The sequence below is a fragment of the Cucurbita pepo genome, chromosome LG02 (assembly GCF_002806865.2).
Source record: "Cucurbita pepo subsp. pepo cultivar mu-cu-16 chromosome LG02, ASM280686v2, whole genome shotgun sequence".
Classification (NCBI taxonomy): domain Eukaryota; kingdom Viridiplantae; phylum Streptophyta; class Magnoliopsida; order Cucurbitales; family Cucurbitaceae; genus Cucurbita; species Cucurbita pepo.
The window spans coordinates 736,126-758,808 of record NC_036639.1 but is presented as its reverse complement, the minus strand read 5'-3'; the positions used below and the strand labels follow the sequence as shown (position 1 = coordinate 758,808).

At 38.4% G+C, this 22,683-nt stretch overlaps 2 protein-coding genes, 1 long non-coding RNA gene, 1 other non-coding gene and 1 pseudogene across 5 annotated transcripts; 3 read left to right on the top strand and 2 right to left on the bottom strand.

Moving 5' to 3' along the window:
* The first annotated feature begins 829 nt into the window (after positions 1-829).
* Positions 830-2,685, top strand: LOC111789024 (annotated as a pseudogene).
* A 94-nt stretch (positions 2,686-2,779) lies between these two features.
* LOC111789025 (protein JINGUBANG-like) lies at positions 2,780-4,771 on the bottom strand. Its single transcript, XM_023669634.1, has one exon. It carries the CDS (start codon positions 4,180-4,182, stop codon positions 2,788-2,790), a length of 1,395 nt encoding a protein of 464 aa, XP_023525402.1. The 5' UTR covers positions 4,183-4,771; the 3' UTR covers positions 2,780-2,787.
* A 168-nt stretch (positions 4,772-4,939) lies between these two features.
* LOC111788015 lies at positions 4,940-11,010 on the top strand. 2 transcript variants are annotated; one of them, XR_002814079.1, is made up of 4 exons: positions 4,940-5,079; positions 5,173-5,226; positions 7,689-7,791; positions 10,320-10,868. It is a non-coding gene; the product is annotated as an uncharacterized LOC111788015 (long non-coding RNA). The 2 variants fall into 2 exon arrangements; XR_002814078.1 differs by having other exon boundaries at positions 4,941-5,079; positions 10,636-11,010.
* Positions 10,109-10,192, top strand: LOC111789463. Its single transcript, XR_002814361.1, has one exon. It is a non-coding gene; the product is annotated as a small nucleolar RNA SNOR75 (small nucleolar RNA).
* A 201-nt stretch (positions 11,011-11,211) lies between the features above and the next one.
* On the bottom strand, positions 11,212-22,145 carry LOC111788014 (exocyst complex component SEC3A). Its single transcript, XM_023668149.1, has 26 exons — positions 22,078-22,145; positions 21,755-21,954; positions 20,701-20,771; positions 20,412-20,492; positions 20,164-20,231; positions 19,896-19,998; positions 19,239-19,384; positions 18,942-19,059; positions 18,460-18,564; positions 17,353-17,454; positions 17,130-17,267; positions 16,658-16,786; positions 16,484-16,564; positions 16,325-16,399; positions 15,822-15,995; positions 15,596-15,737; positions 15,442-15,506; positions 14,736-14,906; positions 14,523-14,602; positions 12,905-12,986; positions 12,590-12,687; positions 12,397-12,505; positions 12,248-12,316; positions 11,961-12,026; positions 11,787-11,876; positions 11,212-11,599 (listed from the first exon to the last, which is right to left on the bottom strand). Exons 2-26 carry the CDS (start codon positions 21,930-21,932, stop codon positions 11,489-11,491), a joined length of 2,652 nt encoding a protein of 883 aa, XP_023523917.1. The 5' UTR covers positions 21,933-21,954; positions 22,078-22,145; the 3' UTR covers positions 11,212-11,488.
* Between the last annotated feature and the right edge of the window lie 538 nt (positions 22,146-22,683).

The following is a 22,683-nucleotide window of genomic DNA, read 5'->3' as shown; positions in this document are numbered from 1 at the left end:
GTGTGAGTACCAAGACATAAGGTTTTTTAAATAAAAATAAAAATATGAACTAATATTAACCATTAAAATTATAGAATCTAAATCCTAATTTTCTTTAAATTATTAGAATAAATTTATAGTTTAACTAGCTTTTAATAGGATAGGATAATAATAAAACATTGTATTGTCCCATCAAAACTAGATACGAAGAGATGAGATTATTTGAATGAACATAAATATGTGGTTCCCTTTTCATTCTTCCACTATTCTTTTACTCAAATATCTCTACGTTCGTATTTATTTTGTCTCTGACGTGATATTGCGTACTTTTAACGTTAACTATGATAACATGAGATAGAATTTATATGGTTGATATGCCGTTTCTTTAATTAAAATTGTCGTGGGAAGATTATACGATTTCTAGTAATTGCATATTTTTGTCGAGACGTGCTTTGTAATCTTCAAAAGCTCTATTATGTGGACCCCGTTCTTGATTTCAATCGAAAAGGATCTTTCATAAGTTGATGTGTATTGTTGTTATCATTTAGAAATAGTCCAAAGATATACGTTTTCAATATTTCAAATTCTTTCCGACTCTTTTTTCATATGTTTACCAATGAGTGATTACTATAATTATAAAAATTATAAAAATTATGATTATATATTATTATTTAATTTTCTTAAAAAACCAAAACAAAAAACTTTTATATAAAAAGCTTAAAAAATTTCGTAATTTATGATTCAATAACACCACTTAATTTGTGATAACAATCACGAGATGAATTATTGCGATAAATAAAATTAAATCATTTATATAAAAATCTCCACTTAATTTGTTTTTGGAGTCCGGAGAGCCATCTAGTCTCTTATATAAACCACCCCTTCCCACCGCTCAATTCGCAGAGCAACCGGAATGGAACAGCTGCCTCTCGCCGGAGTAATCTTCGCCCTTCTCTTCTTTTTCTATGCTTTCTTCACTATATCCCGGAGATCCGCCGCTCATCGGAAGAAACTCCCACCGGAGTCCGGTGGCGCCTGGCCGGTGATCGGCCACCTTCATTTGCTAAGTACAAAAGAGCCAACTCACATAACCCTTTCAAAATTGGCTGATAAATACGGACCAATATTTACATTTCGGCTCGGTATGAAAAAGGCCTTGATTGTGAGCAATTGGGAAATAGCAAAAGAGGTTTTTACTACAAAAGACAGAATCTTTGCCTCTCGACCAAAGCTTGCAGCCTCAAAGCTATTGGGCTACGACTATGCCATGATGGGGTTGAGCCCTTACTCTCCACATTGGCGCCATGCGCGCAAGATAGCCACTCTTGAGCTCCTCACAAACCACCGCCTCGAGCAGCTCCAACATATCAGAGCGGCAGAGGTTCAAAGATGGAACAACAAACTATATGAATTATGGGTCAAAAGAAAAGACGAAAAATTGGTGGTGGAAATGAAGAATTTGTTCGCTGACATAACGCTCAACACCATATTCATGATGGTGATCGGAAAGCGATTCTCCACCGCCTTCGACGGCCACGACGGTGAAGATTGCCAAAAGGCATTGAGGGATGTCTTTGAATTGTTAGGAATGTTTGTTCCATCGGATTCGTTTCCATTTTTGTGGTGGTTGGACTTCGGAGGACATCAAAAACGCATGAAAAAGACAGCAAAAATACTCGATGGGGCGTTCGAAAAGTTCCTCAAGGAGCATCGCCAGAGGAGAGATCGTGTTAAACTTGAGATGAAGGAAGAAGACTTCATGGATGTCATGATCTCTAGGGTTAATGAAGATGGAAACCTTTTCAGCTTCGATGGCGACACAGTCGTCAAAGCTACTTGCTTGGTAACTATTTTAGTATTGTAACTAAACAAATTATTTTTTTATTAATCAACAAGTTTTGGTTCAAATTTATGTAGAATATGATATTGGGTGGATTCGACACTACGACGGTAACAATGACGTGGGCGCTTTCGTTACTCCTCAACAACAAAGAATCGCTTAAAAAGGCCCAATTTGAATTAGACGAACAAGTCGGGAGGGAAAGACAAAGTACAAGAGTCTGATGTGAAAAATCTACCGTATTTACAAGCTATTGTTAAGGAAACTCTACGGTTGTACCCAGCTGCGCTGCTCTTAGTTCCTCATGAATCTATGGAAGATTGCACCGTTGCTGGTTACTATATACCTGCTGGGACGCGTCTTATAGTTCATGTTCAAAAGTTTCAAAAGGACCCATCTTTTTGGGAGGATCCGTATGAATTTCGCCCGGAAAGATTTCTAACGACTCAAAAGAATGTTGATGTTAGAGGACAGAGTCCTCAATTGATACCGTTTGGGAATGGACGAAGGATGTGCCCTGGGATCACATTTGCTCTCCAAGTTGCATCTTACACTTGCGAACTTGCTTCATGGGTTTAATATTGGTAGGACGTCAGAAGAACCGCTTGACATGGAGGAGAGTTTTGGATTGACAAGTGTTCGAAAAGCTCCACAAGTTGTTTTATCTCCACGCCTACCTGCTCATGTTTAGGTGTGATATTAAAAACAAAAACTAGTTCAATAACAAAATCTACATTGAAAGAATTAAGCTTAGTTTTGTATGAAGTTGTAAGGGATAGAATTAAGGTTGGAGGGTGGAAGTAAAAAAAATATGATTAGTAATGTTTAATGATGAATGTAATGACATACAAGTGGAGTGTTAGATCTGTTCCACAATATACAACAGAAGAGGAGGAAGGTGAGTACACACTTTGAAAACATCTCAAAATCTTGGAAACATTCACTCTCATTCTCCTTCACAATCACTTTCACGGTCGTTTGCCTATGCTGGCTGCTCTGGTGGAAGACGTGAAGCTGTTTTCTGATGGTATTGAGTCTGTGTCTGTCCCGAACTGCTGCTGCATCATCGCTACACCATTCCTGTCCGCCGCCATCTCGGACACGCGCCACACCTTAATCGACTTGTCCAAGCTTCCACTGTACACCATCCACTGTTTGTCCCCATTCTTCGATGACTCCTCGTCCACTTCTGCTGCCAAGCACTTCACCGGCCCACCGTGTCCCGATAGCACCGACAGACATGTGTGGACTGACCCATCTCTACGCCATACGCATATGGTCTTGTCGGCGGAGCCACTGAACAGCATACACCCCGCTGCCACCAGACACAGGACAGTCATCTTATGCGCTTTTAGAATGCCGCCGTGTGCCAATTTCTCTTTCCTTTCCCAGAAGTTCACCATCCCATTAGATGACCCACAGTAGACAAACGTTCCGTCTTCCGTGATTGCCAGCGCCGTCACTGCACATTCCTGCTTCAACAGAGACTCCACCAGAGTGTGCTTTGTTGCCTTCCCTTTCGCCTCTCTTTGCCAGACCTTCACTGTCCCGTCCGCCGAGCCGGTAAACACCAGCCCCTCCACGCTCGCCACCACCGAATTCACCGCATCGTCGTGCACATTCAGTGACTCCAAGCACTTGGAGTCTGAAATTCTCCAAACCTTTAAAGTTCTGTCCCACGAAGCAGAGTATAAGAGGAGTTTGTCCTCTGTCAGGCTCAAACAGGACACTGCATCAGAGTGCTTGATCCACAAAGCCCTTCTACGCCCTCGACCTTCCACGTAATTGTTGGGGTTAATTGAGCTTTTGAAAATGTCTTTGAGCGTTGGCAATGTTCCAGCTCGCTTATGATCACTTGGGTTCTTTTGGGACACCTTCCAGACGCGGATTTTGCCGTCTTGGTGTCCGGTGAAAATCTTCTCGCCGGAGATTATAATGGCTTTCACCAACCCACTGCTGGATTTAAAAGCGGCATATTCCTTCAAATCCTTCCAAACTCGAATGTTCTTACTGTCGGAGCCAGTGTAGAGAAGCTCCCCTGCAGCAGCCAAGGAATAGATATGGCCCTCTTCACGAACAAGAGAGCCAATCAAGCCATTTTGTGGGCCGCTGTTTTCTTCCACTTGAGACCAGGGGGATTTAGCGAACATGGAGGTCTGATTCCATGGCGACATTGTCATGGGAGAGCCTTCGCCGCTAGTACGACCCTGGTCGTAATAGGCGTTATTGCCGACGGAAGCGCTGCTGTTTCTCATGGCGAAATCATCGTCTTCGACGCTTAGCGTGGTCGAAATGTTGGGGTCGGAATGTGCCATGTTGCCACCGTATTTGGCTCGAGGAATGCTGTCGGCGTCTTCAAACATGTTGTGGAAGCCTTAGCGGTGTTGGGTGTACGCTTCTCTGACTATGCCTGCTCCGACCTGCTCTCCTTCTTTTGCGGATCAAAAATATATTTATATGAATTTCCACCTGAGAAGTGAAAATTTCATATAGAAAGAATGTTGAACCCCAGAAGGCTAATGATCCGAAGCACACCCAAGTTTAAAATGGGTGCTGTTGGGGGTGAAATTGAGAGATAAGGGAGGGGAGTATGCTAAAAATGGAAGACAAAAAGATAGCAAATTCGAAAGGGAAGGGCGGAGAGCCAACCAGCTTTCAAAAATCTGTTATTTTGGACTGTGTGCTGTGGCGGGCGTAAAAGTAGACACCCTTGTGTTTGCCGTTGATTTGGTCAAAATTATCTTGTTATTGTTCTAATCATCCACATTTTGTCTTTGTAGAATCGTGGGCCTATTGGGCTATAAAAAGTCAGTGGGTTGAAGCAGCCTCCGAATATGTTGTTGGGCCATAGGCCCATACTGTGCCTGATTTCTGGCGGGTTAGGGTTAATCCCGATGGCCGTTACCTTCCTAAATAAATGAGATCAGGGACGAGATTATATTCTGCGTTCCATTCCTGCTCCATTTAATATAAATATATTTCTATATTAAAAAAATAAATTAGTTAAAAATTTAAATCATAATAAAAAATATATTTTTTAATAAAAGTTATATTAAATAGAAAATATTGGCCACCTGGAACCGGGTCCCCACCTCGTCGTTTTCTAACTCCCTTGCGAAGACTCGCGTGTGTCCGAAGCATTTTGGCGGGATTAGGGGAGTTTGAGGACAAGTTGCTCTGCTCTAAAGCCCTAAAAATATGGAGTCGCAATCCTTCTGTCGTAGGGCTTCCCCCTCGACATTGATCGCTTTCATCAACTGGTTAGTGCTTGTTTCGAATATTAATTTTATGATCGTCCTGTCATTTGGAAGTAACGTTATAGATTTGCTCTTCATTTCTTCTCAACCAATTAGGAAACCGAGTTCGAGAGAGGAGGCAAGGAGTACGGCTTCAATTTTCGCCGAAATGTATGTTTTTAGTTTGGTGCCATTTTTATTCTTGTCTATGTGCGTGTGTATATGATTTGTTGTTTGTGGATCAGTTTGATAAGAGTTAGTATTGGTTGTGAGATTTTTGCTATAATATTTGGTTGGGGATGTGTGCAAGAGGAAGAGAGGGGCGTTGATGTGCGTGGCTGATTCTAACACGAAGGCTGAATTAGAATCATCTAGAGAGTAAAATCATTTAGTGTATGTTAGTAGATTGAATGGAGTAGAGGCATTTCGTGGGAAATCTGGCTCAATCTCATTTCATGGTTTAACTCACCTGTTGGTAGAAGAGGGTAAATTAATGTTAGCTTCTTTTGGTGAAAACAAAGGGATCTCTCCTCTGGGTACTGGCTCCTGCGGCGTTTATATCATCTTTGATTCTTTCTCAAGTTTTTCTTGGTGGTCTGATTGAGGGTTTCTTCAAGAATGAGATTCTCGTAGGTATTTATTGAACTCATTCATGGGAAGCTGAGTTTATATTGTTATCTAAACCACTAATGTAATACGTTGACATTGTTCAAGTAGAAGTTGTGGCTTCATTGGTGTTTGAAGTCCTATTTTACGTTGGAGTTGCCATGTTCCTTCTCGTTACCAGCGGTGTTTAAATACCATACTTGCAATTCAGCTCAAAGAGGTGGAGCTTCATTACTGGGGTTAGAGGATACTTGACAACAACTTTTGTTATAGCTCTTAGGAATTACGACTTTCCACCAAGGCATGATATTGTCCACTTTGAGCATAAGTTCTCATGGTTTTGCTTTTAGTTTTCTCAAAAAGCTTCATACTAATGGCGGTAGTGTTCTCTTTCTTATGAACCTATCCTCATCCTCTAAATTAGTCAATGTGTGACTCCCTCCCAACAATCCTCAATAATAGCTCAATTATTTGCCGTGTGTGTAACTTGGTCGATGATTGGTCTGCCTCCGCTTGTTGCAGTTGTTAAGGATATTTAGTACTGAATTATCGTTTACCATTTATATCATATTATAGGTAAATATCCTTCCATGACGAGTATCTTACCCTTTATTACTGTTTCCATATCTTTGTAATTTATTTGATTATAAATAGAGAACTTTCACACCATTGGTTTTAGCAAATATTTTCACACCATTGGTACCAGAGCCTTTTCGGTTTAGCAACCTCGATCCTCTATTTTTAATGGCTTTTGAATCCTTTACTCATCTTCTTCTCCACCATCACTACCGGCTTTGACGCAGCACGGGTAGTCTCCATGACTGCCATAGGCGGAGTCGATTGATTACTCTTCAACTCCACCCTTTTGACCTCAAATCACTCTTCGCCATACTCTGTACATACAACCTCACATTCTCCAACACGATCGTTTTCTCCTTAGCCAACATAGTCTCTCATTTTCTTCCCAATCAGCCCTTCATCCTTCATAGAAACTCTAATCTCAGAATCCTCATACGTGCTCTCATCGAAAATATATAGAATCTTGAGAGTCTATTGACCTTCTGTAAAGATTTACCCTTGGAATCTGGGAGCCGCACTGGCCTCTTCGTCAACCAAGTCGCCGCCAGCCTCCTCGCCAAAATCGGCTCCTTCACCAACTGTGGCGACTCGGCCGGTTTCAACACCATCTTTGGTCTCCACTCCGGGAGGCGTGGCTCCCTCTTTGTCCATTGGACTTCACCACTTGCTATTGTTCCAGCTTCGCCTAGTGCTCCTTCGCCGGCCTTCACTCCTGGGAATGGTGGTGCTGTGAATAGAATCGCTGTCCATGAATCTATCATTGTGACTCTTCACCCACTTCTGATGGTCTCTTTATTGGTAAGTTAAAATATGCTCGAGATATTCTTACTCGTATTCATTTACTCGATAGCAAACCAGTCCACTGGATGCAAACCCCACTCCATCTCCGCCCCTCTCTTTCTTCGTCTAAAATACATATAAAGTCCACATTCTTAGTTTATGTCACCTTCTTCCTCTCTTGTTCCTCTCATCTTTATAGTCACCATCAAACTCTCTCTCTCTATTCTCTTTCTTCCTTTGGGTTCCCCCTTCTCCTTCGTGGGCTAGATATATTCTCGTTGGAGCCAAGACAACATCGTCGTTGAGCGACGATCCCTTGCAGTTTTCGATAGCCAAGAAAATGTTTCTCTATGTCTTCTTCGAGCCAGGTTGCTGACATCTTCACAAAAAGTGTTTCTCGATCTCTCTTTGAATTTTTCAGATCCAAGTTTCACGTTCGTTCAAATCCGACGCTCGGCTCGCGGGGGGTGTTAAGGATATTTAGTAATTATAGTTTACCATATATATCATATTTGATCTTTTATTATAGGCAAATAGGGTGGCTCATCTTGTTGCCCACTTGTTCCAATTATTTTGTAGGTATTTCACCTATAGTTATAACTTATAACTCATTCCTCGTTCCTTTCAAAGAGTAAATTAGATATTTTACAAACTTAATCATCTTGCAGGTTTATAGGATTTACCACTTGACAAAAGCTGCGCATTTTATAGAGAGGCTGATGTTCCAAATGAGAGGGCTTCCCACCACTCCAGACTTAAGTCCTATGGGTGGTATGTCTCTCGTCGTTTATGACTTTTCTTTTGAGGCTTTTTCCTTCCAGAACTGTAGTAGAGAAGTACTAGTGTTGTGACATGCTGTAAATTCTACTTTTAGGATTGGTCAACTCCTAATTACCGTTTATTTTGTTGCAACTAGTTCTAGTCTCTAGAACATTCGATCTAGAACATTGGAGAAGGGAATGTTACGAATTTGTAAGATTCCACATCAATTGGAGAGGGGAACGAGTGCCAATAAAAACGTTAGACCCCGAAAGGGGATGGATTGTGAGATTCACATCGGTTGGGGAAGAGAATGAACCATTTTTTTTATGAGGGTGCGGAAAGTTCTCCATAGTAGATTCCTCTTAAAAACCTATAGAAAAACCTAAAAGGGAAAACCTAAAGAGGACAATATCTGCTAGCGGTGGACTTGAGCTGTTATAATTGGTAGCAGAGCCAGACACCGGGCTATGTGCCAGCAAAGAGGCTGAGCCCTGAAGGGGGTGGACACGAGGTTGTGTGTCAGCACGGACGCTAGGCCTCAAAAGGGGTGGATTGGGAGGTCCCACATCAATTATAGAAGGGAAAGAGTGCCAACAAACACGTTGGGCCGAAGGGGGTGGATTGTGAGGTCCCCCATCGGTTGGGGAGGAGAACAAAACATTTTTTATAAAAGTGTGGAAACGTCTGCCTAATAGATGTGTTTTAAAAACCTCAAGGAGAACTACAAAAGGTGAAGCCAGACAATATCTACTAATGGTGGGCTAGGACTCAGACTTCGACTTCGGCTATTCTTTATATTTTTTAGTTTATTAATCCTCATCTTCATTGAATTCTTACATCTACTCATTGGTTAGCGGTCAATATTTTACTCATATAACCATCACAAATCCCAAGGTTCTTAATCCTAAGATGTGAGACGAGGTATATGCACTCAATGGGAGAGAAAAGTATTCTGTGTTTTCTATATTTTATTGATGTATAGTGTACAGTATTTATACGCACTTGATACCCCACAAATTAGGTTTTGAAGAGGAGAGTTTAGGTGGAGGCCCAAATTCACATGGTTGACCTCATAAAGAGCACGTGTCTAGTTTCACAAAAGTGCGCGATTGGGCAGCACTTGTTATAATCTAGCGAATAAGTCATGGAGAATAAAGAAAAGTTTATTGGGCCAAGGTCAGCCCAATAGTTGTGGGCTGACTTGGGGCTTTTCGGAAAAAGGTGGGGCTGAACCATGGAGAATAAAGAATAGTCTATTGGGCCGAAGTCAGCCCAATAGGTATGGGCTGACTTGGGCCTTATTCAGAAAAAGGTGTGGCTGAAACATGGAGAACAAGGAAGTCTGTTGGGCCGAAGTCAGCCCAATAGGTGTGGGCTGACTTGGGCCTTTTCAGAAAAAGGTGTGGCTGAAACATGGAGAATAAAGAATAGTCTATTGGGCCGAAGTCAGCCCAATAGGTATGGGCTGACTTGGGCCTTATTCAGAAAAAGGTGTGGCTGAAACATGGAGAACAAGGAAGTCTGTTGGGCCGAAGTCAGCCCAATAGGTGTGGGCTGACTTGGGCCTTTTCAGAAAAAGGTGTGGCTGAAACATAGAGAATAAAGAATAGTCTATTGGGCCGAAGTCAGCCCAATAGGTATGGGCTGACTTGGGCCTTTTCAGAAAAAGGTGTGGCTGAAACATGGAGAATAAAGAATAGTCTATTGGGCCGAAGTCAGCCCAATAGGTGTGGGCTGACTTGGGCCTTTTCAGAAAAAGGTGTGGCTGAAACATGGAGAATAAAGAATAGTCTATTGGGCCGAAGTCAGCCCAATAGGTGTGGGCTGACTTGGGCCTTTCAGAAAAAAGTGTGGCTGAAACATGGAGAATAAATAATAGTCTATTGGGCCGAAGTCAGCCCAATAGGTGTGGGCTGACTTGGGCCTTTCAGAAAAAGGAGTGGCTGAAACATGGAGAATAAAGAATAGTCTATTGGGCCGAAGTCAGCCCAATAGGTGTGGGCTGACTTGGGCCTTTTCAGAAAAAGGTGTGGCTGAAACATAGAGAATAAAGAATACTCTATTGGGCCGAACTCAGGGCACTAAGAAGGGGCAATCGTCTTTGAATGAATGAGGCGTGAATTGGGACGATAAGCCCTAGCCTCACTCTGCCTATAAGTAGACTGCGACCAAAACTAGAAACTCACCTTCCGCGCTTTCTTTACTTGAACTTCGCCGCCCGTATTTGTTCTTCGTATTTCTGATTCTTGATGGCTTAGGGTTTTCTTCTCTCGATTGAATTTTTCTTAGTACTTTGTCGTTGATTAGCAATGTGGAGGTTTTTGTTTCTCTGTGATGATGAACAATGATGACGAGTCCGATTCTAATCCATTCACCCGTGACGACAAAACGAGGCATTTGTCTGAGAGAAATCAAACCTCCATTCTTTTCTTTTATCAAATGGTTTACATTTTTTTATCTTTCTCTTTACGATTATGAGGCTTTATTGAATCTTTTGTTGATGGAATTCCTTCTATTTGATCGAAACTGGTTGTTAGATTTAAGCACAAGTGCGGCGATGATGAGAATACAGACTCTGGTTTAATTGAAACTGAGATTGTTTCTGTGAGTATTTCTCAAGCACTTTTGAGCCGTTTGTGGGAATACTTGGATGAATCTATTTCCTGAGTGTTTCTTTCAAATGCAATAAACCAGCCCATGACATTCTTGTCTGTCTCCGATAAAAACTTTCTATGCATTTTATAAGACGAGCATCCAAAATCCTTCTGTTTGGAGTTATTTTTCGTACGAAGTTATTTTAAATCAAAAGTGGAGTAGTGGAGTTTGAATATTTAACCATCTAGTCATGTGCAGGTTCGTTCTTTATCAAGTTTCAAGTACCTTGATTTGGTGATGTTACTTGGAAACAGAGCGTGTACACAGTTCTTCTGCCTGTTCCCAACTGCTGAACCTTTATTTGTTAATAAAGCTTGTCGTGGCTATGCCCATCCAACTCACAATGTGTATGTATAATAAATTTAGTATTGTTTATGAGAGGAATTCAATTTAACCCTATATTTATTCCATCTATTCCTTTCTTAGTACCATTCCATGTCAACTTGTTTTTTCTTCTCTTTTCAAATTCATTATACAATTATGTTAGGAACCCTCGTCTTTTCAACGTCTGACAAACCTTCTTGTTAAGGGGGTATCCACACTAAATTGTAATGTATAACGTGCTTCCCAAGAGATCCCATGAATACTATTTTCTGTTCATTCTAATTACTTGTATGTTGTCGGTTTGTCCTCTCTGTGTGCCCTCGCTAACTAGTATTCAACGGAAAATGTTATTGAATCTTTCAAACTCGTGATATCCTCTCTATCCTTAATATATGAACTGCAATTTATCATAACATTTTTCAATAATAGAAGCTAAGAAAATTGAAGAGCTATGCTTAGAAACTATCCTTTCATACTTACAAACCCGAAGTAGATAAGACACTAGCAGTCAACTGAAGAGGTCACAGCACCGCCCAAAAGTTCTTATACATGAGAAATACAAAACCTAATTTGACCGAAGGCAATTGGCTTCCTACAAATTTTCTGGAGTCGTTTAATGAAATTATTGAATGAAACAAAGAATGACTGACCTCTTCAAATTTATATCGAAAAAAATGAAAACAAAAAGATAATAAACAGGACATGGTCCGATTGTTTTTAAATATCTTTACATGGAAGCTAGAAGATCTCTCATTTCTGCCACAGAGAAAAAGGTCTCTGTGGGGTAGATTTTAGCAACAAGTTGAGCGAAACTATCGTACTTGTCCAGAAATTCCTTCTGCAATCAAAGCAAAAGTCTGTTAGATTTCTCGAACCTCAATACTTGAGGGCATGAACTCATAAGGACGAAGTTATTAACTAATCTTTCACCGATACATGAAAAGAGGGACTATTCTTGTAACCAAACCTGCCGTTTATTAACATCATATAAATCGACTACTTTTCAGAGAAGAGACTTCGTGTACCTTGCACTTATCCCACAAAGAAGGAAGTAGTTCCTCTGAGGTTAAATTCTTCTGCAACTTCTTATACATCGCACTAATGGATTTGTCAACCTATGTTACATCCCAACTGAAATTTAGACCGTGTATTCAACATAGAAATATAGAAATGTACTTCCCTGAAGAATTGCAACTTACTCCAGACAAACTCGATTTTAACATTTTTCGAAGATCCATTTTGGACAATCCAAGCTGGAAGGGAACCTAAAATTACGCCCAAAACAGGGGAAAAGGAAAAAGGCGAGAGTCAAGGACTTAATAATCATACAAAATTCAATAATCATCATGGACCAATGGTAATAAAAAAGATAACATAGCAGAATAGTTGATTGCTATGATGCCCTACAGTAAGCTGGTAGTGGTAGTTAAAGAGCGTTCTTAGATAGGAAAATCCAACGGCAAAATAATATTTGCAACATACAAACCTCTTCTGGTGGGATGGTGTAAAGCAAGTCTTCTATTCTTCGAGCAAATTGAAATAACCGTTCAAATTGCTGAAAAGTAAAAGGATCAACTTCCAAACGTATTTCCAGAATTGGAGGGGGTAAAAAGGAGGACGAGGCGAATGACTTACATAGTATATAATCATACTTATATGTCGAGTGCAAGCTTGCTCATAAGCTTCACTTGCCTGGTGATAGAATTTTGCAAGGGTAGGCACAACGTTGGCCAGATCATAGAGACTGCATGCAATACATTGAAGTTAACAGACACAAAAGTATACATCATTGCAATAAAAGTTGAAGATTAACCCACGTAATGCATACCTATTCTGAAAAGCTGCATAATTTTCTAAAAGAAAAATGTCTGCATACTTTGGATCTGTTTGTGCAATTTTCTCTAAAGTGACAAACATTATACTGACCTACAAAAAATGTATATAGACAGTTTATAAAATAAGAATTACAATACATGCACCCATTAGTGATCTAAAAGCATGCATGCCAATCTGCAGTCATATGAGCAGATTGCAACAGCACACAGCCAGGAGAAGAACCAACCAATTCAAGAAAGTAAGAAAATTTCAGATTACTGACAATCACATCACTGTAACAATCATAAATGAGTTTTAGGAAACTCACAAATTTTGTATACGCTTGATCAACCAAATCCCTGGATTGTCCCTGGATGTACTGCTCCATTCGTGTAGCAAGAGTTGCAAATCTATAGAAAGGCAATGAGTAAAACATATGCCTTTAAGCAAACTTAAAACTTAATAGCACTCCAAAATAAAGCCCCTTCCAATTTTCCATTAACTATTACAAAGACACGTGTGTTGCATTGTGATATCCCACATTGGTTGGGGAGGAAAACGAAACACTCTTTATAAAGGTGTGGTAACCTCTCCCTAGCAGACGCATTTTAAAGCTTTGAGAAGAAGCCCGAAAGGGAAAGAGGACAATATCTGCTAGCGGTGGGCTTGGGCCATTACAAATGGTATCAGAGCCAGACACCGGGCGATGTGCCAGCAAGGAGGCTGTTTCCCGAAGGGGGGTAGACATGAGGCAGTGTGCCAGTAAGGACGCTGGGTCCTGAAGGGGGGTGGATTGTGATATCTCACATTGGTTGGGGAGGAGCACGAAACACCTTTTATAAGGGTGTGGAAACATCTCTCTAGCAGACGCGTTTTAAAGCCTTGAGGGAAAGCCCATAGAGGACAATATCTGCTAGCGGTGGGCTTGGGTCGTTACATGCATGAATTAATGTAAAATATAAAACTAGAAGTAAAATAGAAGGAATATTTGATCATGACGCAGTAAGATTCTTATGTGTAAAACAGCCAATTTAAAAAAATCCTTCTTAGATGCATGAACTGAAGCAAAAACTATCTATCATATAAATACCAGGATAGAGGGCTAAGAAGGTATTAATAATTTCCAAAGTAAGATAAGTGATCTACAAACAGACACAAGGATAAAAAAATGACATGGAAACAAATGACAAAATATGAAAGAAATTGTAGCACTCCTCACTTAGTGCACTATTGCAAACTAAGAGATTCACTATCTTCTAAAATTCCATGATAAGCCTGGAGAACATATAGGTACTCCATAGTCCAAAAAAATGGAAGTAGTTTTTGTTCCAAATAATCTTAGAAGAACTCATCTTCAGAGTTAATACACTTCAAATTATAGAATTAATAGCCAGCAAGCAGATCTAGCAGATAAAGGAACTCAATCGATGAAACAGTGCTCCACCGAAATCTAGAACTGCATGTTCCAGTTTTCAGCACCCATTCCACTTCATTGCAATTTACACTTTCAGAAGCCCAACAGAAGCTCAGTATTACCCCCAAGTCCTTTCCTAATAAGTATTCTCAACATATAGTCGGTATTTTATTGCAAAGAGAAGGCTTCATTTTTTACATTACTCATTGACGAAGTGTATATGTACCTGTGTCAAATAAAGTATGTACAACTATGTAACTGCTAATTGTCAATTAACTTGATTGTTACATATTTTAATCTGTTGACATACAAACATGGAAGTCTTAAGGCAACAACCTTCAACAGGTCATGAAGATCGATCTGCTTAGAAGATAGTGAATGTATCAGCTAGAACTAAAAGCTGCAGCTTCTAAGTAATGCTACCCAACCAAAGATGTTAACAATTAAACAGTGCAATATTGTATATCTCGATCCTCAAGATTGACAAAAATTTGTAAGAAATAAATGCATGAACCTTCCAGAACCAGTTTACCTCAGAATATAAGATAGTGCACCCATCTGCCTGACATTTCTATCATTTCTTTCTATCTGGTGACAAGCTTCATCAACAAACTGCAAAACATTCGCACATTTCAATAAGGTCAACAGCGTCATACAGCTCAGAAAGTACTTCTATCGTTAGCTTCAAATCAATTGTGTACAATCACATGCACATGTACAATCTTAGCTTATTGCCAAAACTTACGCGATTAAATTGCATGGAAATTCTCGACTCCAAGTCACCAAGCAAAAGACGGACAAATCCTGCTGCATCAGCTTTCTGTCCAGAAAGATAGCGTTCTGTAATGCCATGCATTGATATGCAGCGCAATGGATCAATTTTGTATGCCCAGTCCACAACAGCATAAAAATCCTCCTGATTCACATTTCAAACAAATTGGTTTAATATTTATGAACAGCCTCTGTCTCGATATTTATTCTGTAAATGATCTTTGCCACATTTTGGGTTTTCAATTGGGAAAACAATCTACATTTACGTTAAACCATTTTGATTCGAAATGACATTAATGTTCAAATAACCTTGGTGCAATTTAACAAGGTATATACCTGATCACTTAACTAGAAATCAACGTGGAAAAATTAGCTTGGTAACACCAAACATATTGTATATATAACAAAGGTGATTATTTAACTACACAAGTAGCTAGCCTAATGAACTATCATTGTTTATATGAAGTAACGGAGATATACAGGCTTTTCCAGAAGGTTCTCCCATCTATAAAAAAAATGAGAAACACACACGAACAATAGAATGACATTGATAAATCCTAAGCAATTGATATCCAAAATCTATAGAACTTTCTCTTTTCGAAATAATGATCAGTTATTAGTAACAAGAAAAAATATGTGGTGAAAAAAGGACGTAGGAATATGTAAAACGTATATATCACCTGAATGCCATCAAGCAAGTCCTGAAGTGATTCATTTAATGCTGCAAGCTCGGCAGAATTTTTCCCTACAACATCCCATGTTGCATGTCAAAAGACTCACAACTATATGATAGATCCCGGGAGGAACAAGAAAGATAATAGCAAGTAGGAATACCAGATTTGCTGTCGTTCTCATCAATATCCATAATTCCCAAATCATCGTCATCGTCATCGTATCCTGATTTACCACCGTTAACACCACCAGGAGGCACAAGGGCAGGAACTTCGAAGCACATGAAGTGAGCAAAAAATGAACTCTGCATTTGTTGTCACGAAGAAGAAAATCATTCAAAGAACAAAATTATCATATGATCAAGTACATGTAGGACTAGTGCTTTAACCTCATCTACAAGAAGAGGGATAAAGATGGTTAACATCTTCCCATAAGCCTCTGAGACAGTAGAGGTATCAGCTGCATTCGCATTCTGACCAGACCCAGAGGAAGCTTCAAGCCAGACAGTTGGATTTCTTGATGCTTTGGTGCTAGCACGAAGTTCATTAGCAAATTCACGAGCCTAAAGATGGACAAAAACATAAGATTTAAAAAATAAGTAAATCAAATATAATGTACACAAGTGACCCAACCATGCTCAGACATGTTTGACTTTAGATAATCATGATAAAGATGGAGCCTTCTAAGAAATAGAAAATTCAGCACTAGTCTCTCTTGACCTTGACCCAACCATGCTCAGACACTACGGATTCAACTGGTGTATGAGCTTATTGGGAAATAGAATCAACATAAATTTTAATTGAAACTTAATTAAAATAGAGTCTGAAAAAATATTCGACAAAAACACTAGAGCAATGGTCAACAGCTAGGTACTAAGATATTTTCACTCACCTCCCTGCGAAGAAGCAAGTTAAGGGAGCTACAATAGGCTTTTCTCAACAGACCCAAGCAATTCCTATCAAGACTCTACAAGTAATAAAAGGAAAAAGACAAGTTAGTGCAGGAGGCAATAAAAGCAATCATACTGCAAATCCTTTTGAGTAATTTGACCTTTAAATGTTGCAAAAGACGAGCATAAGTCCTGCATTTGTACCGCAAGTCAGCATGATCAGGCCTCTTCAGTTGTCCTCTCTGATTAAAAACATAAAAATAAGCAGTAATTTTCACATTCAACCTTTAAATTATGACTAACCAGATAAGAAAATATATAAATTGTGTAAATACCTGAGAAAAGTAACTCTTGTCACTTATCATAAAATCCACCAAACTAGCGAAGTAGTTTCTTAAGAACTCAGAAGCTCTTCTGACAAAGGTACTTTTCAGCTTCTCAAGTTCAGCACGCTTCTCCCTTACCTGGAACAGTTTAGCTAACACTTGAGAAAGTTTTTTTAAATGATGTCCTAAAGAGCCACCGGCTATTACACCACATGATAGTATCTCAATTGTTAATTATTTGCAAACATCTAAACCACAACGGACAACTCTATTGTTCAAAATACAACATAAAGAACAATTCAGCAACTGAAACAGCCAAACTTCAGTAGCAATTAGATATAATTAATAAGTTGCCCAGCATTGATTTGTCTAAACATCAGTTTTTACGAAATAATGTCTCCAAGTATTCATAATTATGATTTATGATGAACACATACTATCACAAGAAAATTGAAATATGAGAGGAAATTGTGGGCCATACAGATCGCATGTTTGCATATATGGGATCCAGATTGGGTACTTCAAGGCCACGCAAAGCACCAGTTAGCCACTCACATGCCTCCACATTTTGAATCATGCGCGCCTCATCAAACACACCCCCAGTCAAACATGCTGCATACTACAACCAATAAAACATCATTAGAGAGCTCAAGAAAAATTGCATAAAATTTGTCACTTCCTCTAAATCTAATGAATAAAAAAACCTCAGAAGGGACACGTAAGCGTTCAAGAAGTTTATCGAGCTCCTCTATGAGTGCTTTATTATTCACAGATTGCATCTCCAACTTGTTATTCCGGGTTTCTATCTGCTCACGAAACAAACAAGTTTAATGTAAGAAGTGTATAAATCTCACTTAGGTAGGAATTAATAAAGTAATAGATTCATTCTCAAGTGGTTGTCCTATGAAAATAGTCGAGGTGCACACAAGCTAGCTCAAACACTCACAAATATAGAATAAATAAAGTAATAGATTAATCTGATTAGCATATGCTAAAAAAATAAAGTAATAGTTTTATCTTATTAGCATATGCTAAAAAAATAAAGTAATAGATTTATCCGATTGGCATATTGTTTAGCATTTCACTAACTGATAGGCAAGAGAGATAAATTCAGGTCAATCCCATCCATACGAGAAGCAACAAAGTAGGCTATCAACATAGTTAGGTCACTATTATCAGAGTACGCAATGTTCTGTTTGTTTCCACAAAATTTTGGAAGTTTTTAAATCAGCAAAAGTTTCAAATGAAATTTTGTTAGTTGTCCTTTAGCATAAAAGAAACAGAAATCAAATGTGATTTTCAATTCTATTTTTACCTTTTAAAAAGAACTGGACTAAGATGGACAGGTTTGGCAGGAATTCAAAGTTAATTACAAACCTAAGATTCTAACACCTCATCAGAGTTGAACTTCCAACTCTAAAGTTACACAAAAGATAAATAATTTTATCTCATTCCAAAAAAATTAAAATTTTTAAATCATGAGTTCTTGAAATCATTCCTAAATTTTTTGTCCAAAAAGGGGTGATAATATATATACATACAAATATATTGAAAAAAGGGATTGACTAATTTAGAAACAAACCAAACCAAGACAAAGAGAAAAGGTGAAAATGAGAGAGTAAAAAATTATAGCAAGTATTAAAATGCAAACACTGCAAAAAGGCGAAGAATGCCTATGATGCTAGCAAGGTCACACTTATGTACTCGGGCACAACAATAAATCCATCCAATATGCATTCACATCTAGGCCCAAGAAGGTGATGAGGGATTTTTAAGAGAGAACTACATATAAAATGTATGTTATTTTCTACCGATTCAATGTCCTCCCTCATGTGCCTAAGTTTCACATTGAAGATTCCCAACCATTCATCCATGTCATCAACACAATTCGTTGCTGCCTCAAGCCCTTGTAGCACCTAAAACAACAAGCAGACAACGTTTACAATAAAGACTGCTTTCAGTCATGAGAAATTTCATAGCAACTCAAGTTGCGTTAACAATATTAGTAAGCCATACTGCAAGCTATATGTAGTAAAAAGTGCTCATAGTAAAACAAATATATTAGTAGTAATTGTGTAAGAGGAAAGTTTAGCATCTCATATGACATAGAGATTAATATTGGAAATACTTGTTGCCATATGATCAATAGATTTAAGGCTTTTTGTTTTAGGTAACCATAACAAAGCAGATAAGATGCCGTAACATGTTTTCTTCAATAAAGTAAAAATTGCTGAAAAGATGTGAGAGGCAAATGAAAATTTGAATAGTAGGAAAAAAAAACAAAGGTAACTACCTCATCAATCAACGGTTCACTTTCCAAAATAGCATGGACATTTGCTGCTTCCAAAGCAAGGAGCTCTCGCTTCAACCTTTCAGAAAAGGCCTCAGCTTCACCAATGCCCATTACATAACTGCATATCAATAATCATAAACAGCACAACAATCATTGTTGTCTCAATCAAGTGGCAGCACACAAAAAAACAATATCATAGCAGTATTCTAACATTATGCACCTGCCTCACTCCAATTGATAAAAATATGACTCAAAAAAAAAAAAAATCACAGGAAAAATATGGTAAGTCAAACTCACGTGCCCAGAAGTGCCTCCATGTCCTCTTCCTCAGCTTGAGAAACAAGTTCCTTCTCTACAGTGACTTTAAGGTCACTTTCTGTTACTCTAGATGCGACAGGACCATCTTGCTGACTCCTCTGTGTAGGAACTGTAGGTGTATTTTCCTACATTAATTACCAACCCAACTTCAGCAGAGAAAACTAGGCGGCACAAGCAGTTGTTGTAACAAGGTTAGGGCTGAAAGTATATTTTCATAATGAAAAATCCATGTTACGTATATAAACAATTCTTACCTCTAAAGAATCAAAAGTGAATAAAAATCAGTTAAAAGTCCTAACAAGGATAGGGCTGAAAGTATCAAGAGATTATAGGGATAGGGCAGGCACGTTTTCCTCAAGCATATGCATGCATATTTCTCCGCAATAAACTAGTAGTAGACGTCTCCAAGCTAATATAGCATCACTTGTGCCAAAGAAAACATAGAGATAAAATAAAAGCAAGAGTAATCTATATTCATCTAACATGAATGAAAGGGATCAAGCCCTCAAATTGTGAATAATAAATTTTTTAAATATTTTAAATAAATATACATTAAATTGAAAAACAAAAACACAAAATAAAACAGCAACCTGAAGTTAAGTTTCAATATTATAAAAGAAGGAAAACCACATGCACCTTCGCCCAAAGAGCCATCTCCACAACATCTATACCAACAACTTTTGGAAGTCGTTCCAATACATCTTTGCATATGTTTAAGATGCAGAGCAGAAGTCGGTTCCTGGATGGAAAAAAAATACAAAATCGACATAATTAAAACTTTTAAGTAATTGATGTTATAAAAATAAGAAAAATAGCAGAATGTGCGTTATTTAAACTACATGCATTGAGCTAAAAACAAAAACACCAAAAAAAAATAACAATAATCCCTTCTCTATAATCTTACCGGTCATCAATATTACGCATAGTCCACTGAGGTGGGGCAACGCTTTGACTTCTTAGGTTATCAAATCCCTGCAAAATGCAGTTTCACAGAGAAGAATGAGAAAAAATTAAGCAGCACTGTAGCATCCAATTTCCATTTTTCAGAGACCTAATCATCGTGCCAAGTCCAAAAAATAGACAATACTAAACAAATAATAACATGGGAAGGAGCATTTTTTGGATAAGAAATATTCTGAAATGGAGCATTACCAGTGTGAATGTGCATCCACTGGGGTCGTTTGTTATAACTTCCACTTTTGAAAGATGCTTTAGTTTGTATAACTTCGCAGGCTGCACGTGGAATTGATTATCAATAGGGGAAGCAAAAAGACTAGACTTCGGCCACCAAAAAATGCTTGAACATATAAAAGAGAAAAATAACCAAAAAGCAATGCAAGGAATACTCGATACAAAAGCCCATGGCTACATTTTATTATAAGAAGGAGAAAAAATTTAAATTTTCATAAACCCGAAAAAATAATTAAAATTCTGACATTACCTCTAGAACACCACCTGTGGAATATTTTAAGACCCGTAAAAATGCTTTTGTTCGCGGACCTTTTTCTTTTGCTGCAAAAAACCACAGATGAAACTAAAATGACAATCTGTCACGTTTCCAAGATCACACAAACTACAATATCGCCACTAGATCGAATATAATTAATTATTTAACGATGACAAAGATAGAGAAGTAAATGGACAATGGATGTAATAACTTGAACACGTAAGAAATTCTTCCTCTAAATAGGATGGAGTTCATGGAGTGGCTAGAAATATTGTCAGAGCTACAACTGCACTGGAAGCCTAGAGATTGCTAAGGACAAAAAGAACGAGGTCCTTTGACTTATACTGAAATCTCAACGACACATGAGTACAACTTACAGAATAGATCCTATCCAGGTAAGGTTATTTTCCATTTACTAATTACCGAACTTAACGCTTCAATAGCTCAAAAATGTTCAAATTCGACAGTTCAAATAAGCTAATCTTCGAAAAGCGTTGCTCCGATAACATTAATCCATTTTTTTATGGAATATAGGACGCTTGTAGTTTTCAAGCAATATCAACGTTAAAAAATAAAATTCACCCGTCTATCCAGAGTGCAGTCGTGCACCTCTTCCCGGCACATAGCTTAATATTTTTACTGTTCAGTTAACTACGCATTATAATATTAATGATTTCCCTGCCGTGCATAAACAATTACGCAAACGCATTCGAAACGACAAATCCAATGAAAAGAGAAAGGAATTCCATATCAGTAAAAAGCTTCAGTAAAGGAACGAGTGAAAGTAATTTCAGAGAGCTCCTACTGTGTACGAATGCACCTTCGCATGTAAACAAAATTGGTTCAAAATCCGTACAAACCAGAAACTACAGTCGGTAATCATATTTGAGAGCCCGATAGCGGCAGAAACTGTAGATGCTGATAATTTCAGTAGACGCAATTGGAATTCGAAGAGTGATTTGAGAACAGCGAGAAGATACTGAGTTGAAAGACGCAAATCAATTTGTAGAGAAAAAGAAAACGAAGGAATTAAAATTTGAGGACGTACTGGAAAGAGCAAGAACCCTAGGTTTTGCCATTTGTTGACGTCCTAACATGCCAGATTTGCCCCAGATCCCTCGGCTCTTTGCCACACGAATGGACATCACGACCTTCTGCTTAGTGCCTTCGATGGCAGCCTCGCAAGCTCGCCTAAGCTCGGCGTCATCCGCACTAGATTTCGCCATTCCGGAACCCGCAGCTCCTGATCTGAACCAGTAGCGACAATGAATTCACAGAGAAAGGAGAAGGAAGAAGAAAGAGGAGGAAGAACAGGAACAAAAAAAAAAAAAAAAAAAAAAAAAAAAAAAAAAAAAAANATTTGCTACGCACCGCCAACGTACTTGGCACACGTATTTCCTGAAGTGGTTTGGGTCGCAGAGCGGAGAGCCCAAATAATAGCAAGCCTTACCCTCTTTTTTCTTTTTCCTTTTTTCCTTTTTTCCTTTTTTTTCCTTCGTATTTTTGTTTTTAAATACAGAAGAACGTAATAATTAAAACACATCGAAATGAAATCCGACAAAGACAGCTTAACAGGTAAACTGTTTTTTTTTTTTTTTTTTCCTTTGAAAAATGACTTACAGTTAAGATATAAAATAACTTCAAAACAAATCACTGATTTATATATTCACTTGCCAATTGTTACAAAAAAAAAAAATATTTTTTAATCTAAGTTTACTAATATGTTATAATATTTGGTATTAGCACATCTTTTATCAATTATTGCTCATTGTCGAATATTATTCTCATAAGACGATTTTGCCCTCCCCTTGTTTAAATCACCAAACAGTCCTACTCACTTCTAAAAATAAATAAAAATGGTGATATGATATTCTTTTAGTGAACAACATATACTTTGACCCCGAAAAAGAACCAATAATCATAAGGGTTCGTTCTCATATGATTAAATTTATCATCGACCAATAGAGAGAGAGAGAA

Coding starts and splice junctions, on each gene's coding strand:
- LOC111788014 (XM_023668149.1), bottom strand. CDS start 21,932: ATGGCGAAATCTAGTGCGGATGACGCCGAGCTTAGGCGAGCTTGCGAG. Junction 14,603..14,735: donor TTTCCATGCAATTTAATCGC/GTAAGTTTTGGC, acceptor AATGTTTTGCAG/TTTGTTGATGAAGCTTGTCA. Junction 12,506..12,589: donor TATGCAGCTTTTCAGAATAG/GTATGCATTACG, acceptor TATTGCATGCAG/TCTCTATGATCTGGCCAACG.
- LOC111789025 (XM_023669634.1), bottom strand. CDS start 4,182: ATGTTTGAAGACGCCGACAGCATTCCTCGAGCCAAATACGGTGGCAAC.